The sequence below is a fragment of the Ascaphus truei genome, chromosome 6 (genome assembly GCF_040206685.1).
Source record: "Ascaphus truei isolate aAscTru1 chromosome 6, aAscTru1.hap1, whole genome shotgun sequence".
Classification (NCBI taxonomy): domain Eukaryota; kingdom Metazoa; phylum Chordata; class Amphibia; order Anura; family Ascaphidae; genus Ascaphus; species Ascaphus truei.
In genome coordinates this window covers 90,300,081-90,324,551 of record NC_134488.1, presented here as the reverse complement: position 1 = coordinate 90,324,551, position 24,471 = coordinate 90,300,081, and the positions used below count along the sequence as shown (strand labels likewise).

Here is a 24,471-nt window from a genome sequence, read left to right as displayed (position 1 = left end):
TGTCGATGTATTGTTCCAGTTGATCTATTGGAACCTATACGCTGATTTATTTTTGGTTGTTTTGTATATTTTCGTTCACACATCAATCCTGAGGACCAGCGCCAAGGAGGATTTATTCTTATAACATTTTTTGAGAAGGATTTTTTTCTAATAACATTTTTGAGAAGCTCACAGACAAAAATAACATACTTCGGATAGATAGGTAGATAGATAGAAGTTAAGTTGAGACTAAGTTTTTTTTGTTTCATGCTGCTTTTAATGAACCATCAATCCATTGAAGATGGGACTGTGCATGTCTGGCCGAATCCCAGATAACTTGTTTGTCAGAAACCTGCTTGGATGCTCACAATCAATTTAAAAGAAAATAAATCTAGGTAAAACTGGACATCAAATAATCCCAACCAAGGTCATGAAAGCACATTGGAGATCTTACAAAACATTTTTTTATAAACAAATAGAACTTTAATCTCTATTGACTTTGTCAGCAAGCAAAGTCCTATGTCCATAGTTGTTTTGAAAGAATTATAAATGCCAATAAAATATAAAGGTTATGTGGAGGTATCTGATATTGGTCTTGTGTTACTCACAAGCAATAGTTCCTGAACAGCAATAAATATAGTAGTTGTTATGGATCAAGGTTTCTAGCTAGGTGTTTTCGCTGCAAGTTCCCATTAAAACAGTTGTAGCCCTGCTTCCTATCACTAGAAAGCCGCTACTCTGTGCGGTATTACCTGCCGGCTCACAGGGCCTAAGTCTCTGCACACGGAGAGCCTGGGGGGCGCGCAATACTTATGATGGATGCAGCGCCTCCACCTGCGACAGCTCCCGCCAAAGGGGGAGTGGGTCTTCGCAGGACGTATGTGCAAGAATTACACTTACACAGCCAAGTTCTAAAACCAATCTCTTTTACGTGCTGACCAAACTCACAGTACAGTACATGCCATAACATTCCTACATAGATATATGATATGTAGTGCGCCACGGCGGACGCCAAAACTATCGCGCCACGGCGGACGCCCCACAACATGCGACACGGCGGACGCCAACAATACTTCCCACTCCCAACACCGGGTGATCCCACCCCTTGTCCAATCCTTTACGGATTAGTCCTCCCGCTCACAGCAGGCCCTATGTGTGTGTATGGGTGACTGCGGAACCACTGTGTCTCGGGTGAATGAATGGTACAGTTGGTGCACTCGATGAAATACCTGCCGAGCACTCCGATGCTCGGGACTACCACGATCTTCACAAAGGGTCTCGATACGTCGACCCCGTTCTATCTCTCTTTCTCCCTCTAGAGTCCGGGGCGCTCCCACCTGGACTCCGGCAACACAAGTGGGGTCTGAGCCCAGACCTCCCGTTCGAAAGTATAGTCCCGGTTAAGGCTCACAGATACTATGGGAACAGGAACCTCACTAAGGCGATCCCTAGCTCAGCTTGTCTCTAAGGTGACTCAGGGCTAACTGGGCATGGGGCACGCGGCCTGCGCCGGGGCGGTTCAACCTCCCCTCACAGACTCTCCGTCTCCTCTCCATCCAGCTCTAACTCCACATGCGCGCAACCACCTGCCTATATCTCCGGCACCTCCTCAGCCCATTGGCTCGAATCTCCCACCTGACCCTCCCCGCAGGGCTGCTGGGTCAAGGGACTGCTCTCTCTCCCGCCAAATGCACTCTCCTCCTTCGGAGGAGCGCAACTTCCCGCTCTTTTGGGTGAATCAGGGGTCACGGCTACACAGTGTATCAACTTTGTGAACAAACATTGTAAAGGCATTTTTGATTAAGCAATGAGAGTTTTAAATTGAGGAGTTACTACACCAACGTAATATTCTATATCTGCTTCTGTACATGGACTTTTTAAAAACTTGTGTATATTAAATTACTGGGTTTTTGCCCCTTAAATTCAGTACTGTTTTTTCCAATATTCTTGCCCAGGTTTTTCTGCCAGGAGACTTTGATATAAAGCGGATTTTGCTATGTAAATTCTTTATCCAAAACAGTTTTTTTTTAAATATGTTGGCTCATATTAGCAATTTTTCTCCATGTTTTGTATTCATCTATGCACTTTTGCTGTTATTTTGCTTTGGTATAAAATTATTCCCAGCGGGTGTCTGGGGTCCTCGGGTCATCCCCATGGGTGTCTGGGGCCCTCGGGTGGTTCCCACAGGTGTATCGGGGCTCTCGGGTGGTCCCTGCAGGTCCCCGGGGAAACGGGGGTCCCCTTGAAGGTGTCCATAGGTCCTCAGGGGGTCACCATAGGCATCCGGGGTCCCCGCTGGTCTGCGGTAGCATTACTGTACTTAAAAAAAAAAAAAAAACATGGCCTACATTTCAATAAATATACCTCCCGCCCCCCAAACACATACAGTCCAGTAATGTGCAAAATAACTATTATCCAGATATGGATAATAGATTATTTGCCCATTTTTAAACACGACATTAGCCAGGCAGCATAAAAAAAGTAAATAAAAACCGTTCTACTTACCCCTGTCAATGTGAAAGCATCCTCGTCAGCATACTGCAGGGCCATGTCCTCCGTTGCCAGAAATAATACATAAAAAACAATCTAATGGCCCCTAACCCCTTAATCACCTTAGCGGTTATTAACCACTACAGTAATTAAGTGGTTAACCCACCCTGCCAAGCTACCCTCCAGGGAATCCATGGTCACTCTAATACCAAAGCATGAATTTCCAAAATACACAAGAATAAAACCTATACAACAAGCACCTAAACCCCCCCAAAACAAAATTACAAAACCACTAACCAATCAAATAAATTAAACCACTAACAAATCAATTAAATAAATCACACCACTAGCCAATAAATGAAACCAATAAAACCACAAGCCCAAAAATGTGTATTGGTGGGTAGTAGATTTTGTAATGTTTATTGGGGGTAAACGGATTGGGTGAAGGGGGTTCTTTTTAATACTAGTGTGCAGTAGCAGGGTCTCCTGACCTGAACCGCTTTGATTTCTGCCTCAGGGACCCCTTGCTTCCCGAGTTACAGGGCCTGGTATGGGGTATCGGGTGCCGGTATCGCTGCCATTTTTAAATCGTCTGCGTCACGTGACCGGGGGATTTAAATACTGGAGATACCAGCACCCCATATCTGGGCCTGTAACTCAGGAAGCAGGGGGTCCTCGAGGCTGAAATCAATGTGATTCAGCTCAGGAGACCCCCTGCTTCCGCACACTATTAGTAAAAATTACATTAAAGCAGCTTCATTACCATTGCGGATAGCCGCTACAGTAACAAATTTTGATTTTAGTTTATTTGGGTTTTGATACTCGTGTGCAGGAGCAGGGGGTCTTCAGAGGTGAACAGCGTTGATTTCAGAGTCGGAGACCCCCTACTTCCCAAGATACAGGCCGCGTTATGGGGTGCCGTGTCCCAGTGCAGGATTTAAATCCCACGGTCACGTGATGCAGGAGATTTAAAAGCACAAGGGATACCGGCACCCCATACTGTACGATTGCCTGTAAGAGCCATGCATGGAGAAACAGCGTCTCCATGCAGCTCTTCCAGGCTGCAATTTTTTCTATCAGTTGCTGCTTGCTAGGATTTATAGCGCGATAGCACTGATAAAAATAACTGTATTGTATTGTATGTCTTTATTTGTATAGCGCCATTGATGTACATAGCGCTTCACAGTAGTAATAAACATGGTAATCATATAAATAACAAATAATAGAAATAACAGGTCATGGGAATAAGTGCTTCAGACATAAACGTAACGTTTAGGAACTGGTTGCATTTTTTTTATTGGCCTTTAATAAAAAAAATGGCTTTCATTCTTAGTGAATACCATTTTTTGCCCTCATGTTTTACTGTGCGATAAATCAACGAAAAGTCGGACGAGAATGCACTGATTTTATCACCGCTTTGTGAATAGGCCCCATAGCCTTTAAAAACAAGTCACAGAGCATAATTGTGCCTTAGAGTCTGCAAGCATATTTAGTTCTGTCTAGAGTATTCCAGGCATCTCGTCAGAAATCTTCTGGAACACAGAGGGAGGTTTATGGTTGGAGTATAACAAGAAACACCCATTTTTGCATTTCTCATCAGTTTCTATGTATCAGTAAGATCGACATATCTTAGGTGGTATAAAACTATCTGCAGAACAAACTTGCTATAGAAATGAACAGGAAAGAATTAAAAGCATACAAGGTTGTCAAAGAGGTCTACCTAAGACACAGATATGGATGAAATGTTTGCCATAACAAGTATATAGTACAATACTGTATATAGACATGTAGCCAGGTCCCCCCTCTGTCTTGCGGGCCCCCCCTCCGGGTACTCACTGCGGCCGTTCGCGGGGAGGTGTGGGGGCATGTGCGCGCTCAGCGCGCTCTCCTTAGATGCGGGCGGTTGCCGGGGATGCGTGCGGCCGGTTGCTAGGGCCGCGGTCGGGTTGCGAGGGCTCCCGGCGGTTCTCGGTGCAGGGCGCCGCCATGACAGTTCTTCGCGCATGTGCAGACTGCCGATGCGACGGGAAGCCCTGGTTAGCTCGCGCATGCGCAGTACAAGCGCGCAAGAACGCCACAATGAAACAAGGGCTCTGGGCAGGGACTACAGATCCCATGAGCCTTAGGGGACCCCACGTGACGCCAGGGAGCCAATAAGGCTGTAGTATCTCCCTGCTCAGGGATAGATACATTTCGCGGGCTTAGGAGACGGCAGTTGGAGCTGCGAGCAGGAAGGGGAAGGAAGGGTGTAAGGAGCAAGTGGCTCCTACACCAGGTAAGGTTCCCCATACTGCACCGACACACTTTATTCGAGCAAATACCCAGTATGTACCTGGCAGATACCTGGAATGCGCCGCTCCTCACCTCTGACAAGCCGCGTTGCGTTTGCCTTCCCAGCCTGGGTTCATGCCTGGCTGATGGGCGGCTGATCTATTAAATGATAATGATTAGGATTTAATAGGCTGCAATGCTTCGCGTGTCTACCAGATGGCATAAATTCATGAATTGTAATGCAGTATATATATATATACTGTGCAGTATTGCAGCCAGCGGGAATAAAATGCTTCAATCCCTGCCTGGAAAATACCTCAATGCACTCGGGCAGAAAACAGTCACAAACCTCAATATACCCGGGTATACCCGAATTCGTGGGACTAGCCGAGCTCGAATAAAGTGTGTCGCCAGTGTATACCAGGCAGACCCCAACTCCCCATTAGGTTAGTGGGTAATTAATAAGGGACGGCCCCAGGTTAGGGACCCAGCCCTTAGGTGCCTGTGGTGTGCAGTCTTGTCAGTGCCACAGCTGTCAGTGCTGTGAGGGCTGACAAGAAGGCATTGTGTGTGTGTGCAGCACGTTGCTGCAGGTACCAAGTAGGTTGCAGTGCGTTGCTGCAGGTGCTGTGAGTATTAGTTAGCAGTCAGGACCGGGATGAGCTAGGGGAACTTATTAGGCCAGTAACCCCCTAGGCCCCAGAGAGGTCTTCACTCCTCAGCTTGTGGTGCTACAGGGACAGGCCCTAGGTTAGGAACCCTGTCACAGTAGTACTAGCGTTAGATAGGGACACAGCGGACGCTATGCTCCCCGCTAAGAGACTTGGGCTCAAGTCTGTGCCTAGGAGACAGAGACTATCTCCAGGGTGGGATCGCCCCTGGCGGGCCCCGTGTGAGGCAACATCGGATCAGACGGGATCACCAAGCGGCAGATCCTTTTTGAAGTTGCTTGCAGGCCCGAGTGCAGGAGCGCTCAGCAGGTATCTTCCTATGTGCACCAACGTATCCTAACATATCACAACTACACAGAGTGGCAGCGCTGACCACGGGACAAGGGGGTTGGGCTGTGGACACAGTATGGGGATACACGGTTACTGTGGAGTTACTCCTTAGGGGGAATGTTATAAGTGTGTGTTATTGCCTGCATATATTAGTAAAGTGGTTATATACATTCCTGTGTATGTGGTTATTGTATATGCGGGTCCTGTGTAGGCAACCTTCTACATCCCTAGAACCCTACACAGGTGGAGGCGCTGAAACCGAGAACGTTCCAGAGGATTCACCCCAGGCTCTCACTGGCGGAGGCTCAGACCTCCTGTGAGCCTGACAGGTATACTGCACCTACACCTGGTAACATTAAGTTCCCCTTACATACGCCATATATGCGATTGGGTGGGGGAAAACCTGTTACATTTGGAGGCGCTGCTGAGATACAGCCCTGGGGTGCCCTACTCAGTAGTTCACATAGTATCCTATCAGTCAGCATGTCTGCGCTCACGCCCCAACAAGTGGCTGACTGGGCCAAAAGGTTAGGAGAGCTCCTGCGACACGTAGTCGCCATAGACCGGGTACCTGCTGATGTATCCATGTTTACTTTCTGCAGCGCAGTAAGGACATTACCTGGTCTGGCGGACACCCACCTCATCAGCAAGCACTACAACCTTGACCAACAAGAGAACACCCTATTGCTAGCCACCGAACAAGCTATACCCCCTGATAGAGGCCCACAAGTAGTGTATCTACCAGAGACTTTACCGCAAGGGTGCCCTCTAATTTACCCTGGAACCGTTTCCAGTCACGTAACTTCCCTTACCAGACATGCGGATTGGGACGACAAAGATATGGCCACCAGTACACCTCTCAGATCAGACATATCCCTACCCCGAGTGACTTTCTCTTCTGATGCTAGGCAAGGGGCCACCAGTTGGGCCGGTAGCCCGCCAACATCACCGGTCCCTAACCGGTCAATGAAACGTTTCACCCCAACCCCTAACAGTCAGGGAGCGGGGATCGCAAGTTCCTCAGACAGTGGCGGCTCCATGCTAGGAGTGACATTCCCGCAGCTTGTGGAAGCTATAACTACGTCCGCCCAAGCCCAAAATTACAGGAAGTTGAAGGTGTTTTCAGGAATGGTTCCTGTCCCCGCAGGTGAAGAAAGCATCTAGTCTTGGAAGGAACATACCCTCAAGGTGATCGATGAATGGCCCTGCTCTGAAACGGTGAGACGTCAGAGAATCCTGGAAAGCCTCTGACCCCCAGCAGCCACCATGGTCAGTGCACAGCGTGACCAAGACCCTGATCTCTCTGCTTATCAGATGGTAGACTTGTTAGTCCAGATCTATGGCAAAGATGAAGAGGAGAGTGAGCTGTGGTTCAATTACGGTCTCAGACAGAAGGAGAACCTGTCAGATTTCCTTCAACGAATTCAGCTGGTCCTGTGGAAATTGTGAACTTGCGGCCTCATTCTAGCCTCAGAGATGGACAAATACCGGTGCAAGCAGTTCCTCCGAGGGGCAATTCCCACACATCACATAGTGATCATGATCAGGTGCTCACTAATGGAGGGGCCTCCCCCTACCATCATGGACATTTTGGGGATTGTCAAAGGGCATGAAGCCTATACCAAGCTGCATACAGGCACCAAGGTCAAAGATCCCCTGCGAGTGACATCCCGGGAGCCTCCACTCGCCGGATCAAGAAACCTGTCAAAGAGGAAGAGGAGCCACCTAAGTCGCCCTCAACGAAAGGCCAGACTTCAGGGAGATCTTCCCCCATTTACTCAAGACGACTAGATCCTAAAGATATCGTCTGCTATGGGTGTGGACAGAAAGGCCATTTCTCCAGAGAGTGCCCTGATGGAGTCACCCAAGACCAGAAACCGCCCAGTAAAGGGAGCTCGGCTAGGTCCATGATCTGTCGGATACAGACCACAGAAGTCAAGACATCCAAGGCCACCCCTGTGCCTCCCGAAGCTCCTACTGACCTAAGCCCAGACGATGGAACTCTGGCCAGGGATGGTTACTGTCAGGTAGGCCCCTCTGCCATCGTGCGTGTGGTAGTAGAAGGAGTCTATGCCTCTGCTTTACTGGATACCGGGTCCCAAGTGACCATAATATACAGACAATTCTACGACCAGCACCTTAAGCACTGTCCCCTGTGGTCAGCGGAACATATGAAGGTGAGGGGGTTGAGTAATGAAGATTACCCCATCGATGATATTGTGAGAGTTCAACTGGAGATACTTCAATTGAATACCGGCAAGAAACATCCCATGCATGTGGAGGCAATGGTATGACCGAAGCCTCAAGGACAGTGTCAGTACCCGGTCATCTTGGGAACAAATACGGATATTGTGTAATCCGTAATCAGAGCCTACCTGAAAGAGACCAATGAGTTGCCACTGGCCAATCCACTCCTTGACCCTGTACTGAGAGAGGAGTGCAACTGAGTATATGCCTTAGAACGTCACACGGACCTCTATAATCGTCAATGCGGACTGACGACCATTTTACCAGGGGGAGTGCAGTGCATGGCCGTCTGGTGCTGTTATCCCGATCGAGATGAGACTGATCATCTGTTCTCTCTGGAGAGTACCCCTGAGGACGAGACCAAGAGAGGGTATAGGGTAATACCCAAAGTAAGAGAGTGGACGACCAAAATTCCTCTACGAACCTACGTGTATGTTCAAAATATCTCTCCATTCCCGATGGACATTGATGTATGACAAAGTTTGGGCAGCATATACCCCGTCAGCCCTGTAGAAGCAATGCCGCAGGTGAACGCCGCTGCAGTGGGTGAGCAGTTAGTCGATCTGGACTTCAACTTCGGAGACTCGACACTGCCAACTGAGTGGAAGGATCGACTGACGGCCAAGCTGAAGGAAAGAAGGACAGTATTTTCCACCAGCGAGATGGATGTGGGCCGCAGTCGCAGCGCCCAACACACCATTAGGTTGAGTGACGCCACTCCGTTTCGTGAACGCTCTTGTCGCTTCGCCCCCAGGGATGTGGACGATGTAAGGAATGTCCTGAAGGAAATCTAGACCGCGGGGATATTGACGGAGTCTCGGAGTCCTTATGCATCACCCATAGTGGTCGTAAGGAAGAAGAATGGATCTGTAAGATTGTGCGTCGATTATCGAACTCTGAATAATCATACGGTACCCGACCAATACAACCTTCCTCGCTTTGAAGAAATCCTGTATGCTCTAACCGGGAGCCAATGGTTTAGTGTGCTCGATTTACGATCTGGGTACTACCAGGTACCTATGAGTGAAGAGGACCAGGAAAAGACAGCCTTCGTCTGCCCCCTGGGCTTCTATTAATTTACGCGTATGCCCCAAGGTATATGTGGAGCTCCTGCTACCTTCCAGGGACTGATGGAGAAAACAATCAGGGACATGAACCCTCGGGAGTGTCTTGTCTACCTGGATGAAATCATTGTCTTCGGGAAGACCCTGGAAGAGCACGAAGAGAGGCTGCTGAAGGTGATAGACCGTCTTGGAAAAGAAGGATTGAAGTTATCCCTCGACAAGTGTCGGTTGTGTCACACCTCTGTGACCTACGTGGGACACATAGTGTCTGCTCAAGGAATTGCTACCGATCCAGCCAAAGTAGAAGCGGTAGTGAACTGGCCGCGTCCCGAGAATGTCATGGAACTGCGATCATTCCTTGGTTTCTGTGGGTATTACCGTCGCTTTGTGGAAGGGTACTCTAGTCGAGCTAAACCCCTGAACAATCTGTTGAAGATATACCCCGAAGATACCGGAAGGGAGGCCACGTCAGCCCGTCAACCGTTTGGCGATAAGTGGACGTCCGAGTGTGAGCGGGCCTTCCTGAACTTGAAGAAAAGCCTGACTGAAGCACCAGTGCTTGCGTATGCCAATCCAGAACAACCATACGTTCTGCATGTGGATGCCAGTCTCAATGGACTGGGCGCTGTCTTACATCAGAAGCACCCAGAGGGTCTTCGGCCTGTAGCCTACATCAGCCGCAGCCTGACACCCAGTGAACAGAAGTACCCTGTACACAAGCTAGAGTTCCTGGTTCTCAAATGGGCGATCACAGAGAAACTTCATGATTACCTCTATGGTTTGAGGTAAGGACAGATAACAATCCCCTCACGTACATCAATACTTCCGCCAAGTTGGATGCAGCAGGGCACCGATGGCTGGCAACCCTATGTAACTACAGATTCTCTCTGAAGTACAAGCCGGGGCCTTTGAACATTGGAGCGGACGCTCTATCACGACGACCAGGATTAAGTGCTACTCCCGATGATGATGAATGGGAAGAGATCCCCGGGCCAGGGATGTGAGCAATGTGTAGCATAGCAGCCGTCATCAATGATCAGGTGACCTTCTCCGAACTATGAGTTGCAGATTCGTTAGGATGCCAGTCGCAGGCTATCCCCGCCGCTTACTGCGATCCCAAGGGAATGAACATAGCCCATGACAAAGTCATAAGATGGAAAGACTTAGTGGACTATCAAATAAGAGATCCAGTAATCAGCATCATTCGGCAAGCTGTTCAGAAAAAGAATCCCGCTCTACGGAAAAGTGCTCCCCGAGACCTGATCGCGTTGCTAATGCGCGAGATGGACAAGTTCGAGATAGACAATTGCTTGCTCTATAGGGTAGTCCAATATCACAACCACCCTGATAGGCGACAACTGGTTCTACCCCAAAACTTGAGATATATGGTGTTGAAGTCTCCACATGATGAGCATGGGCACCTCGGTGAAGAGAAGACTTTTGGGTTAGTCCGAGACCGTTTCTTCTGGCCTAAGATGCTGGAAGCGGTGGACCAACACTGCCGCCATTGTTCCCGGTGCGTTCAACGCAAGACTTTGCCTACCAGAGCAGCACCCATGGCCCATCTCAAGAGTTCTGGTCCAATGGACCTGGTGTGTATGGACTTTTTGTGTATTGAACCCGATAACCGAGGAATCTGTAACGTGCTGGTCATCACGGACCATTACACCCGGTATGCTCAGGCCTTCCCCACAAAAGACCAGAAGGCCATCACAGTCGCAAAAATACTATGGGAGAAGTTCTTCGTTCACTACGGTCTTCCAAACCGACTTCACTCCGACCAAGGGCGAGATTTTGAGAGCACTCTGATCCGAGAATTACTCAAAATGCTGAACATCGCCAAATCCCGGATGACACCGTATCACCCCGAAGGAGACGCTTTGCCTGAACGATTCAACAGGACCTTGTTGGACATGCTCGGAACCCTGAAGGGTGCGCAGAAAACGGAATGGAGTCGACACGTAGAGGCTTTGGTACACGCGTACAACTGCACCCGCCATGAGTCCACTGGATTCTCTCCATACTTCCTCATGTTTGGGCGAGAGGCAAGACTCCCAGTAGATGTGCGTCTTCGAGTATCAACGGATGGGATACACAATGCTACCCATTTCAAGTATGTGCAAAGGCTAAAGGACAGCAAGCTTACCAACAGGCTGAGAAGTCTACAGCTAAACTGAACGCTGGCAATAAGAGACGATATGACATAGAGTCAAGTATCGGGAGCTACGTCCTGGGGACGCTGTGTTGCTTTGTAATCTGGGAGTCCCCGGAAAACATAAACTGGCGGACCGGTGGAGAGACGGTGTATATGAAGTAGAGTCACAGATGCCCGGCCTCACGGTCTATCGCATCAAAGACACTGACGGCCGGGTAAAGGTTTGGCATCGTAATCACCTTCTTCCCATCCCCCAGGTGGGAGACGAAGAAGCAGAAATACTGGCCACACCGCTCAACGGTGAGTCCGACTTATCAGAGATGGGTCAAGAGACTGTAAATAACGAAACCCACTCTGAAACTCCTGAAGACCCCATGGAGGGACCCTCTCAAAGGGACTATTCCATAGAAGGGGCATCTCCCTGAGGAGCTACGGGTAAAGGGCCCCATAGGCCAACGCCTACTAAAGTGGCACCAACAGGCCAGCCTTTGGATCCACAGAGCCCATGCTTTGTGCCGAACAGAGATTGTTCAGAGACATTTCTCCCCTCAAGGGAGAAGGCTGAGCCTCAGGACTGTATTTATTACTCCCCAGAGGGAGTTGCTGAAGAACAGCTACGTAGGAGCCAAAGAGTCAGGTACCCTCCAAATCGGGTAACCTATGATCAAATTGGGGCACCCCATTATGAGGCTCAGCAGTGGTCTCGGAGCAAAATCCAATCTGTGATTGTGATGCTCACAGAATTGTGCAACATCGTATAAAGTCAATGCGAATGTGCTAAGTTATATATTGATTTTCTCAACCCAGGGGGAGCATGTAGGGAAAAAACAACAAAGAAAAAACACACTAAGTGTAGACAATAATGTTCAGGTGTGAGATAATGTGATGCTTGGCCCCTATGTGCTGCCTACTCACAGAGTGTCAGTAGGATAGGTACAGTGGCGGGATATGTAGAGTCTGGTGGGTCTCTCTGGATATGAACAGGAAGCAGCTGGGACTGGGATGTCAGTAGCAGATGTACATGGAAAGATAAAGACAGACCTCCATGGTGCAGATCAATGGTATACAGATAAACTTTATGTAATAATAAAAATGTGCACTCACAATGTTTAAAATAAATACAGGCGTTTTGTCACTATATAAGTGATAGGAAGGTAAGGGTGGTTGCCACAGCTCACCGCACCGCCGATGTCCCGGATAGGTTTTTCCCCAGGCTCCCTGTGGCTTCCTCTACACCATAACAGTGTGGGGATCTCCTCCAGCGGTGTCTCCGGTGCGACGCGTCACTTCCGGTGGGCACGATCAGCTCCGTCGCGTCACTTCCGGTTCGGCAGCAGATTGAGAGCTCGCAGGCACCAATCCTCTCACCTTCTGGGCGGGTCCACTCTACGCGTTTCGCCAATGAAATGGCTGGCTTTGTCAGGAGTATGGACCCACCCCTTAATGTTACCTTATATACCTTGTTTAATTCTTTTTTCTTTGTTGTTTTTTCCCTACATGCTCCCCCTGGGTTGAGAAAATACGTATTGATCATCTGGGACCAGTCAAGACAGTCCCTTCCAGAGGGTCTGAGCAGGGGGTTACAACTTATATTATATTTTCACTATTACACTATTTTTAGTCACAACATTCTTTAAGGTCACTATATGTGTGTTATATATATTCACTGTATTTTAAGTGATCACTAGTATTTAATTAGCGCCAGTTTTCACCAATCACGTCGTCACTAAGTTATATATTGAACTGCATTTTTATTATATAATTTCTGTACATGGTTGAGTTGTGTCCCAAGCAAGGACGTTGGGGTTTTTACCAGGGGGAGGATGTAGCCAAATCCCCCCTCTGTCTTGCGGGCCCCCCCTCCGGGTACTCTCTGCGACTGTTCGCGGGGAGGTGTGGGGGCATGTGCGCGGTCAGCGCGCTCTCCTTAGATGCAGGCGGTTGCCGGGGATGCTTGCGGCCGGTTGCTAGGGCCGCGGTCGGGTTGCGAGGGCTCCCGGCAGTTCTCGGTGCAGGGCGCCGCCATGACAGTTCTTCGCGCATGCGCAGACTGCCGATGCGACGGGAAGCCCTAGTTAGCTCGCGCATGCGCAGTACAAGCGCGTGAGAATGCCACCAATGAAACAAGGGCTCTGGGCAGGGACTACAGATCCCATGAGCCTAGGGGACTCCACGTGACGCCAGGGAGCCAATAGGGCTGTAGTATCTCCCTGCTCAGGGATAGATACATATAGCGGGCTTAGGAGACGGTAGTTGGAGCTGGGAGCAGGAAGGGAAAGGAAGGGTGTAGGGAGCAAGTGGCTCCTACACCAGGTAAGGTTCCCCATATCCCAGGCAGACCGCAACTCCCCACTAGGTTAGTGGGTAATTAATAAGGGACGGCCCCAGGTTAGGGACCCTGCCCTTAGGTGCCTGTGGTGTGCAGTCTTGTCAGTGCCACAGCTGTCAGTGCTGTGAGGGCTGACAAGAAGGCATTGTGTGTGTGTGCAGCACGTTGCTGCAGGTACCAAGTAGGTTGCAGTGTGTTGCTGCAGGGGCTGTGAGTATTAGTTAGCAGTCAGGACCGGGAAGAGCTAGGAGAATGGATTAGGCCAGTAACCCCCTAGGCCCCAGATAGGTCTTCACTCCTCAGCTTGTGGTGCTACAGGGACAGGCCCTAGGTTAGGGACCCTGTCACAGTAGTACTGTGTTAGATAGGGACACAGCGGATGCTTCGCTCCCCGCTAAGAGACTTGGGCTCAAGTCTGTGCCTAGGAGACAGAGACTATCTCCAGGGTGGGATCGCCCCTGGCGGGCCCCGTGTGAGGCAACATCGCATCAGACGGGATCACCAAGCGGCAGATCCTTTTTGAAGTTGCTTGCAGGCCCGAGTGCAGGAGCGCTCGGCAGGTATCTTCCTATGTGCACCAACGTATCCTATCATATCACAACTACACATAGTGGCAGCGCTGACCACAGGACAAGGGGGTTGGGCTGTGGACACAGTGTGGGGATACACGGTGACTGTGGAGTTACTCCCTAGGGGGAATGTTATAAGTGTGTGTTATTGCCTGCATATATTAGTAAAGTGGTTATATACATTCCTGTGTATGTGGTTATTGTATATGCGGGTACTGTGTAGGCAACCTTCTACATCCCTAGAACCCTACACAGGTGGAGGCGCTGAAACCGAGAACGTTCCAGTGTCAGGCTCTCACTGGTGGAGGCTCAGACCTCCTGTGAGCCTGACAGGTATACTGCACCTACACCTGGTAACATTAAGTTCCCCTTACATACGCCATATATGCGATTGGGTGGGGGAAAACCCGTTACAGACATATAGACATCTATATCCCACAATATTTAGAAGTACTGGTCTGTTCTTTTGTATCCTCAATGTAGTTCAATATTCTAGCAGCTTTATTGGTCCTGTTAAATGTAGCTTTGTTGTCGGTTATGATCCTTTTTAGTAGCCTAACATGATAATTCTTAATAGATGGAATTATAATGTACAGTGCTTTTAAAACCTCACAGCTCTTTTGTACGTGTATACTATGCATACTACATATCCCTGAGTGTGAGATATTACATGAACATGGTAGATATGAAACAGACAAATACACAATCAGATTTCTGTTTTCAAAGAAGTTTACTTGAAATTAACATATTGGTTACTATTACAACAGTAGTCATTCCCAAAAACCTAATTGTTTAACAATAAACATGGATTGAATACATCATTACATATTTGGGACAATTGTCAATTCCTAGAAGTGAATGAGTAATTGACCTAATCAAACAATTTTTTACAGACACCTGCTGTTTGACTGTAGCCCGTGACTTATTTTCGGTTTATCAAATGTTATACAAATATGTGAGCAGGTACTGTAGGATGAACCACAGTTTCAGACACTTCTTATGAAGTTGACAATGTTATCAACCGCTTGCTTTCCAGAGGGAAATGTAAGTTTTCCGTTGTCAAAGAAACTGACTATTCCATGGACTCCATCTTTAGCATGGTACCAGGTTACTGGAATGTCATTATCTTCCAGGCGCTTTTTATACAGTAATCCATCATCCCGAAGAACATCAAACTCACATGTCAAAATATATGCCTTGGGTAGAAGACGAATGATAGAATCTTCAGCAAGTAATGGAGAACAGGCAGAATCAAGAGCATTTTTGACTGCTTCATGGACATCATCAGAATGTGAAGACATGATACAGGGTTTATAGCCCCTGACCTTAAATTCATCAGGAATATTATCAGCACCCAACCACTTCCTAAAGTTGAGCTTCATGTCAACAGGAACATGGTGTCCATCTAGCACGTCTTCCATCACAGAAACATCACAACTTATATAGTTTAAAACAAAGAATACAGATTGTTCCCGATATAACAGTGGAACAGCGCGGTTTTGCTGATATGATGGTAAATTGAAATCAATCATCTGCAGCAATGGGTATATTAGCACCTGGGCCAGTGGTTGTGGAAGGTCTGCCCTGCTCACAAGAGCTTGACACACAGCGGCAGCAAGATTACCTCCAGCACTGTCACCACTTATTACAATAGAGGAGGAATTAACGCCATATTCTTCTGCTGTCTTCAGAAAGTGAATTGTGGCATTAAGACAGTCCTCAAATCCTGCAGGGTACTTGTGCGCTGGAGCCAGGCGATACCTAAAAAGAAATAGAACTTTCTAGTTAATGCTGCATTTGATGCTGATGTTTAATTATAGTTGGTTTAACAGATTACTAGGGTAACATATTTTTGTTTCGGTATAATTGTTTTTCTTTTTTGTGTGATAAGTGGTTCACATAGCAAATTGAATAAAATGTTTTAATCAGCAAACTGATTGTATACAGAGTATTAATGTATCTGTGGTCCAACAAGTTAGATATAACAACTTGAAAAATGATGTGTACATTTATTGTGAAAATGTAAAGGCAATCTGTAATATATTAACCTTTTCCAACAGACAGCTTAACATACACCCCACTACCATAGTTATTTTAAGCATAAAAATACTTTCTAGCTTTACATAGTAAAACACATTCACATTAATAGTAAAGCTACATAACCATGGTGCTTTAAATTGTAAAAGTGGGGTTGTATTAGTAATATATATATAAATATACTGTACAGCTCAACCTGTTATAGCGTGATCCGCTATAACGCATATCCGCTTATAACGCAATTTGAGCTTGGACCATGAATTTTTTTTTTATATTGTTTTTATTTTTTTTTAAGTCACAGCACACTGCTCACACACAGCACACTGCACACACTCACAGCACACTACACACAGCATACACTCACAGCATACACTCACACTCACAGCATACACTCACAGGACACTGCACACACACTCACAGCACACTGCACACACTCACAGCACACTGCACACACCTACAGCACACACCCACAGCACACTCCACACACTACACACACTCACAGCACACTGCACACACTCCACACACTCACAGCACACTGCACACACAGCACACTTCACACACACAGCACACACTCACAACACAATGCACACACTCACAGCACACTGCACACACAGCATACACTCACAGCACACTGCACGCAGAGCACACACAGCACAATGCACACACTCCACACACTCATAGCACACTGCACACACTCAGAGCTGTCACATCCGCAGCTACTCCAGTCACGGACCGCCTCGCTGACGCGTCACACGGCGTTCCTATGCGCACACGCACGGCTAGGGCAGTACACGCACGCTCAGTGAGAAGCTGCCAACACCTCCCACTGGGAGGGAACTCGGCCGTACACCCGCGTGACGTCAGCGCTCCGCGACGCGCATCGCGCACGCGCGCGGGTTGCTCGGCAACCAAGGCAATCACCAGGAAAGCATGACCTGCAGGCTGTTTCTAATTACTGCTGCTCGGACACCATTGGAGGACCGGACCACACCCTTGCAAGGTAATTGGATCCTCCCTGCATATATACCTGCTCCTGTCTGGCATTCCTTGCTGAGCATAAACTCCTGTTTATGCATTGTGCTCACCGCTGCTGTCTAGTTTTGTCTTGAACTTTGTCTGTCCTGTTTGACCCTGCCTGTTACTTGGATTTCTACACTCTCCAGCACTTTGACCCCGGCTTCGTTACTCGACTACTCTACCTTCTATTACCCAGGACCTTGGCTACGAAACTCTACCTACCCGGACTCTCCAACTCTGGAACACGGCAAGTACCCTGACTACCCTGACCTCTCCAACCCTACGACGCAGTACGACTTGGACTACGCATTCCGGACAGGACTGCGTGGTTGTGGGTCGGTGCCTTTCTATCCCCACCTCAGCCCCGCGGTCTTCCGTCCTGTTTGTGGTGAGCGCAGCGTGACAATATGCTCAGCCCAACAAACATGGACGCCGCTGAGGTGGCCCGACGCTTAGACACCCATGAGGAATGCTTCCGGCAACTTACCGGCTCATTTACACACAAGGAACAACTAGTGTCCCAACTTAAACAAGACGTGGATACCCTGACTGAACAAGTTAGACGTTTAACTGTATCTACCACCAACCCCGTTCCACTCGCAGCCACTCCTGCACTTATCACACCTACCTCCGAACCACGACTACCTGCGCCCAACCGATATGCAGGGGATCCCAGCGGTTGTCGGGGGTTTCTGAACCAGTGCTTCATACAGTTTGAGCTAATGCCCTCTCACTTTCCTTCTTCATGAATAAAGGTCGCATACATAATCTCCCTGCTGACTGACGCCGCCCTGGCATGGGCTTCTCCTATTTGGGAGCAACGCCCAGATTTGATCTCTGACCTCACTCTCTTCATCACCGAATTCAGAGGGGTGTTTGACACCCCAGGGCGTAGGGTTACGGCTGCATCCACTCTGCTTAATATTTCTCAGGGAGACCGTACTGTGGCTCGTTATGCTCTGGACTTCCGGACGGTGGCGGCCGAGACCGCCTGGAACGATGTGGCTCTATCTGCAGTCTTCTGGCAGGGCCTGTCCGAACGGTTGAAGGATGAATTAGCAGCTCTGGATCGTCCCGCTGGACTGGAGGACCTGATAGACCTGTGCATCCGGATGGATCAGCGCCTCCAAGAGAGAAGGAGGGAAAGAAACAAACACCCCCGAGGTATACAATCATCTTCCTTTTCCACCATAGGTCCTCTACTCTCCACAACTCCCGTCCTAGATGAACCCATGCAGCTAGGAGGGACTAGCCTTTCGCCTATCGAGAGGCAACGAAGAAGACGAGCGGGACTATGCCTCTACTGTGGCAATAACGGCCACCTGGTATTCAACTGTCCGCTGAAGCCGGGAAACACCAAAGCCCAGTGAGTATAAGGAGGATCACGCTGGGCACTGCAACTTTTCCCCCTCCTCAACCCTCTACGAGGTTTTATCTACCGATCTCCATATCCGGTGAGACCTTCACAGTACAGACACAGGCCTTTCTGGATTCGGGGTCAGGAGGAAACTTCGTGGACCAAAAGTTCGCCTTCAAGAATAAAATACCGTTGGTACCCAAAGATCGACCGGTAGGTCTTGAAGCCATTGACGGACGACCATTGCAGCCCGCGATCATTTCCTTACAAACCATACCCCTTAACATCATGACTAGCGACTTTCACTCCGAGACTATAACCTTTGATGTCATTCACACCCCCTCCTCGAACATCATTCTGGGACTTCCGTGGCTCCGGATCCACAATCCTGTCATTGACTGGACAGAGGCCACGCCACTTCGTTGGAGTTCTTTTTGCTTGGAACATTGCATGTCTGCTCCAAAGGCAGTGGCAGGAATGGAGGTCACGGATCCTGACAGGGTACAGCTGCCGGGGATATACGAAGATTTCCGCGATGTCTTTGACAAACGTCAAGCAGAAGAACTTCCGCCACATCGTGCGTACGATTGCCCAATCGATCTTCTACCCGGTACCATGCCCCCGAGAGGAGGATCATACCCATTGTCCATACCGGAGACTCAGGCTATGAGACTATATATCCAGGAGAATCTTCAGAGGGGGTTCATTCGTAAATCCTCATCACCTGCGGGGGCGGGTTTTTTCTTCGTCAAGAAAAAGGACGGAACCCTCAGACCCTGCATAGACTATCGCAGTCTCAACAAACTTACCATAAAGAACCGCTACCCCCTTCCGTTAATAACAGAATTATTTGACAAACTCCAAGGAGCTAAGATCTTCACCAAGCTGGATCTCAGAGGCGCCTATAATCTGGTCAGAATCAGACAGGGAGACGAATGGAAGACAGCATTCAATACTCGCGACGGGCATTACGAGTACCGAGTTATGCCGTTTGGGTTGTGCAATGCCCCTGCGGTCTTCCAAGACTTTGTTAATGACATCTTTAGAGACCTTCTGGACCGTCATGTGATTGTATACCTGGATGATATATTAATTTTTTCCAGATCCATGCCGGAACATACTACTCACGTCAAACAAGTCTTGCAGCGCTTAAGAGAGAACCACTTATTTGCTAAGCTTGAGAAATGCCATTTCCACCAAAGATCTACCTCATTTCTCGGCTATATTATATCGGACACTGGACTCGCTATGGACCCCAGCAAGGTCAAAGCTGTACTCGAATGGCCCTGTCCTCTCTCCCTCAAGGCTATCCAAAGGTTCCTCGGCTTTGCCAACTATTACCGGAGGTTCATTCAAGGATTCTCATCGGTAGTAGCACCCATCACGGCGCTCACTCAGAAAGGAGCTGACCCTACTAATTGGTCTAACGAAGCTCTCCAGGCCTTCGAGAGGATAAAGACGGCATTCGCCTCAGCACCCATCTTGGTACACCCAGATCCTTCATTACCATTTTCCTTAGAGGTAGACGCCTCCGATATAGGAGCAGGTGCTATACTCTCCCAGAGAAAGAATCCTCAAGCTCCACTTCACCCCTGTGCGTATTTTTCTAAAAAAAATTCCTCCGCTCAAAGGAATTATGACGTGGGTAACCGGGAGCTCCTCGCGATCAAACTGGCCTTGGAGGAGTGGAGACATCTACTGGAGGGTACGGAGACACCTGTCACAATATTAACAGACCATAAGAACCTACTGTACATTGAGGGAGCACGGCGACTCGGGTCTCGCCAGGCAAGATGGTCCTTATTCTTTACACGCTTCAACTTCCTCATTTCATATATCCCAGGCTCTAAGAACATTAAAGCCGACGCGTTGTCTAGACAGTTCCTGGTAGAGGATAGCAGGATGGAACAGCAGGAGACCATTCTTCCATCCACTTGCATTGTGGCAGCCAGTACTTTCAACGCCTTGCCTGATATTACCAAGGCTCAAAACAACATCCCAGCAGGACTCAAGGTTCCAGAGGATCGTTTGTTCACTCCACTTCTTTACCAGAGGAGAGTCATGGAGTGGGGACATTCATTCAAGACAGATGGTCATCCTGGCACCAAAAGAACTACTGAGCTCATCGAACGCACGTTCTGGTGGCCCAACATGCGGAGGGACATACGAGCTTTTGTATCTTCATGCGCTATTTGTGCACGGAACAAGACGCCACACAACAGACCTGCGGGTCTTCTTCATCCATTACCGATCCCGGAACGTCCATGGACACACATATCAATGGACTTTATTGTTGAGTTGCCTAAATCTAGAGGCATGGACACCATACTCGTAGTGGTGGACAGGTTTTCAAAACAGGCACACTTCATTCCCATGAAAGGTCTACCCACCGCATCAATGTTGTCCGACGTTTTCATCAGGGAGATCTTCAGGTTACATGGTACTCCCCGGAACATAGTATCTGACAGAGGATCCCAATTCATTTCACGATTCTGGAGAGCGTTCTGTAAGAGTCTGGACGTCACACTACATTTCTCGTCAGGCTATCACCCCCAGACCAATGGGCAAACTGAACGCACCAATCAGTCTCTGGAACAATTTTTAAGGTGTTTTGTTGCTGATACTCAAGACGACTGGGCAGAACTTCTTCCATGGGCAGAATTCTCCCATAACAATCTTCGGAATGAATCATCTCAACAATCACCATTCATGATCAACTACGGGTTCCATCCTTCTGCGCTCCCTTCTCTTATCTCGAAGTCTGGAGTCCCGGCCGCAGAGGACAAGATCCTTCACTTACAAGACTTATGGCAGAAGATCCATCTAAACCTACAGCACGCTGGTAGACTACAGAAGAGACAAGCGGATCGTCACCGAAGAGAGGTCCCAGGGTACTCGGTAGGACAAAGGGTCTGGTTATCCACCAAAAACATTCGTTTAAAGGTAACTTCACCCAAACTGGCACCACGCTTCATTGGCCCCTTCCGCATCACTAAAAGGATCAACCCAGTAGCCTATCGGCTAGAACTGCCTAAATCTATGAGAATTCCCTCTGTTTTTCACTCCTCCCTTCTAAAACCATACCTTCAAGACTCTTCCTCCAAGGGGCAACCTAAACCGCCACAAACTATACTGGTAGAGGGTCAAATAGAATACGAGGTACAGACTATCCTCGACTCTAGGATGTCCAGAGGAGGATTGCAATATCTCGTACACTGGAGAGGCTATGGCCCGGAGGAGAGAGAGTGTATTCCTCATCGTCAGGTACATGCCAACCGTCTCATTTATGCCTTCCACCGTAGGTACCCGGAAAAACCATCTCTGGGTCGCCCGGAGGTCTCCCCTCAAGGGGGGGATACTGTCACATCCGCAGCTACTCCAGTCACGGACCGCCTCGCTGACGCGTCACACGGCGTTCCTATGCGCACACGCACGGCTAGGGCAGTACACGCACGCTCAGTGAGAAGCTGCCAACACCTCCCACTGGGAGGGAACTCGGCCGTACACCCGCGTGACGTCAGCGCTCCGCGACGCGCATCGCGCACGCGCGCGGGTTGCTCGGCAACCAAGGCAATCACCAGGAAAGCATGACCTGCAGGCTGTTTCTAATTACTGCTGCTCGGACACCATTGGAGGACCGGACCACACCCTTGCAAGGTAATTGGATCCTCCCTGCATATATACCTGCTCCTGTCTGGCATTCCTTGCTGAGCATAAACTCCTGTTTATGCATTGTGCTCACCGCTGCTGTCTAGTTTTGTCTTGAACTTTGTCTGTCCTGTTTGACCCTGCCTGTTACTTGGATTTCTACACTCTCCAGCACTTTGACCCCGGCTTCGTTACTCGACTACTCTACCTTCTATTACCCAGGACCTTGGCTATGAAACTCTACCTACCCGGACTCTCCAACCCTGGAACACGGCAAGTACCCCGACTACCCTGACCTCTCCAACCCTACGACGCAGTACGACTTGGACTACGCATTCCGGACAGGACTGCGTGGTTGTGGGTCGGTGCCTTTCTATCCCCACCTCAGCCCCGCGGTCTTCCGTCCTGTTTGTGGTGAGCGCAGCGTGACAAGAGCACACTGTACACTCACAGGACACTGCACACACACTCACAGCACACTGCACACACACTCACTGACACACACACACCGTCAAATATACACACACAGAGTCTCTTTAAGGGAGCTTGCTCTCGCAAGACGGAAGCAGAAAGCAGAGACAGGGAGAAGAGCTGCCAGATGCCGGGTAAGTGCTGCGTGCTGTTGCCCCACCGGGTCTGGAAACGCTGGGAGAGTTCTCAGCTTTCCCTCCCCCTCCCCTCCCGGCAGACGCGGTACCACCACAAAAAAAAAACTTTTAAAAAAAAGTACTTTTTTTTCGCCGGCCATTTTTTTTCGCCACCCCGTTTAGAACGCGGTGGTCTCGGGTAGCCTCCGAGGACCGCGCTATAACGGGGTTAAGCTGTATATATATATATATATATATATATATATATATAGTTATACGTTACCGTTCCAAGGATTGGTAAACAAGAGACAGCACTCAATGTTGAAAATCAAAGTGTATTAGTGAAAGCAAAAATACATCCAGAAACCCAACGTTTCGGTCCGACAGAATGGGACCTTCCTCAGGGGGATACAAAGGGTTAGGGTATCCCCCTGAGGAAGGTCCCATCCTGTAGGACCGAAACGTTGGGTTTCTGGATGTATTTTTGCTTTCACTAATACACTTTGATTTTCAACATTGAGTGCTGTCTCTTGTTTACCAATCCTTGGAACGGTAACGTATAACTACATTCTCTATATGGGACGTGCACATGTGGCTTACCAGCACCTATTGGAGTGCCAACTGCCTTCTCTGACTATATATATATATATATATATATATATATATATATATATATATATATATATATATATATATATATATATATATATATATATATATATACATACATACATACATACATACAGGAGAGAAAAAACACAGGCACAGATAGTAATAAGTGAAAACTGTTACAAAGTATCAGGGAAGAATTAATAGCATATGGACGAAACCAATGAAGATGAATCTGAAATAATAAAAAGAAGCAAAATATGGTGAAATATACTTGTATTCTTCAGAATGCGGAAAAAACAAAAGGCTGCTTACAAAGTAGCAGAAAAAACAGGCATGTAGGATATCAAGATCCTCTCCTCACTGCTGATCTGTATGGCAGCTAGTTGGTTCTGGCTCCACCTGGAACGCAGAGACTCCGCATAGGCTCAGATGTGTCTGCAGCTGCCTCCAGTGTTGTCCTGGCTATCCCTCCAGTCTCGCAGGATTGCGAGTATGACGTCAGCGCGTTGTTGTATCCGTTGAAGGGAGGAATCGGCATATACTGTCCAGCTAATACTAGACCAATATTGCCAAATAGAGCAAAGAACTCAGAGAGTCAGGGAGACCTTAAGGAAATGCTATTTCAGCATCCACCCTATGCGTATCGTCTTGAAAAAGACTTCATCAGGGGTTTTAATTGCACACTTAGTTATTCTATATTTTATATATATATATATATACCGTATTTCCTCGATTGTAAGACGCCTTCGATTTTAAGACGCACCATCGATTTGGCCCTTACAATTGAGGAAAATTACTTTTTCACCGTGTCAGCGGAGGTTGAAGCGGGCGGCGGCGGCAGGAGGAGAGGTCCCACGTCTGCAAATGGTTGAAGATGGACAGTGGGTGGGTGTGTGGCAGCAGGACAGGTCAAAAGTCTGCAGGTGAATGAAGATAAGAAGACAGCGGGCAAGCGGTGGGGTGCGGCGGCAGGAGATCATAATAGCAGGAGAGCTGAGTAGGAGCAGAGCGACATAGGGGGAATGGCTTGGGAGGTGCACACTGTAACCAGAAGTCAGACACCGGTCAACTTCCGGTGTTACAGTGTGCAGTTCCCAAGCCGTTCCAC

General features: G+C 48.5%; 1 protein-coding gene across 1 annotated transcript in view; it reads right to left on the bottom strand.

Annotated features, from left to right (window-relative positions):
• Nucleotides 1-14,816: 14,816 nt before the first annotated feature.
• The window catches only part of LOC142497365 (arylacetamide deacetylase-like 4), a 47,667-nt gene continuing 38,012 nt past the window's right edge, over nucleotides 14,817-24,471 (bottom strand). Inside the window, exon 4 of the mRNA XM_075605056.1 lies at nucleotides 14,817-15,866. Within this exon, the coding sequence (XP_075461171.1) occupies nucleotides 15,092-15,866 (775 nt within the window). The 3' untranslated portion in view covers nucleotides 14,817-15,091. The remainder of the gene's footprint in view (nucleotides 15,867-24,471) is intronic.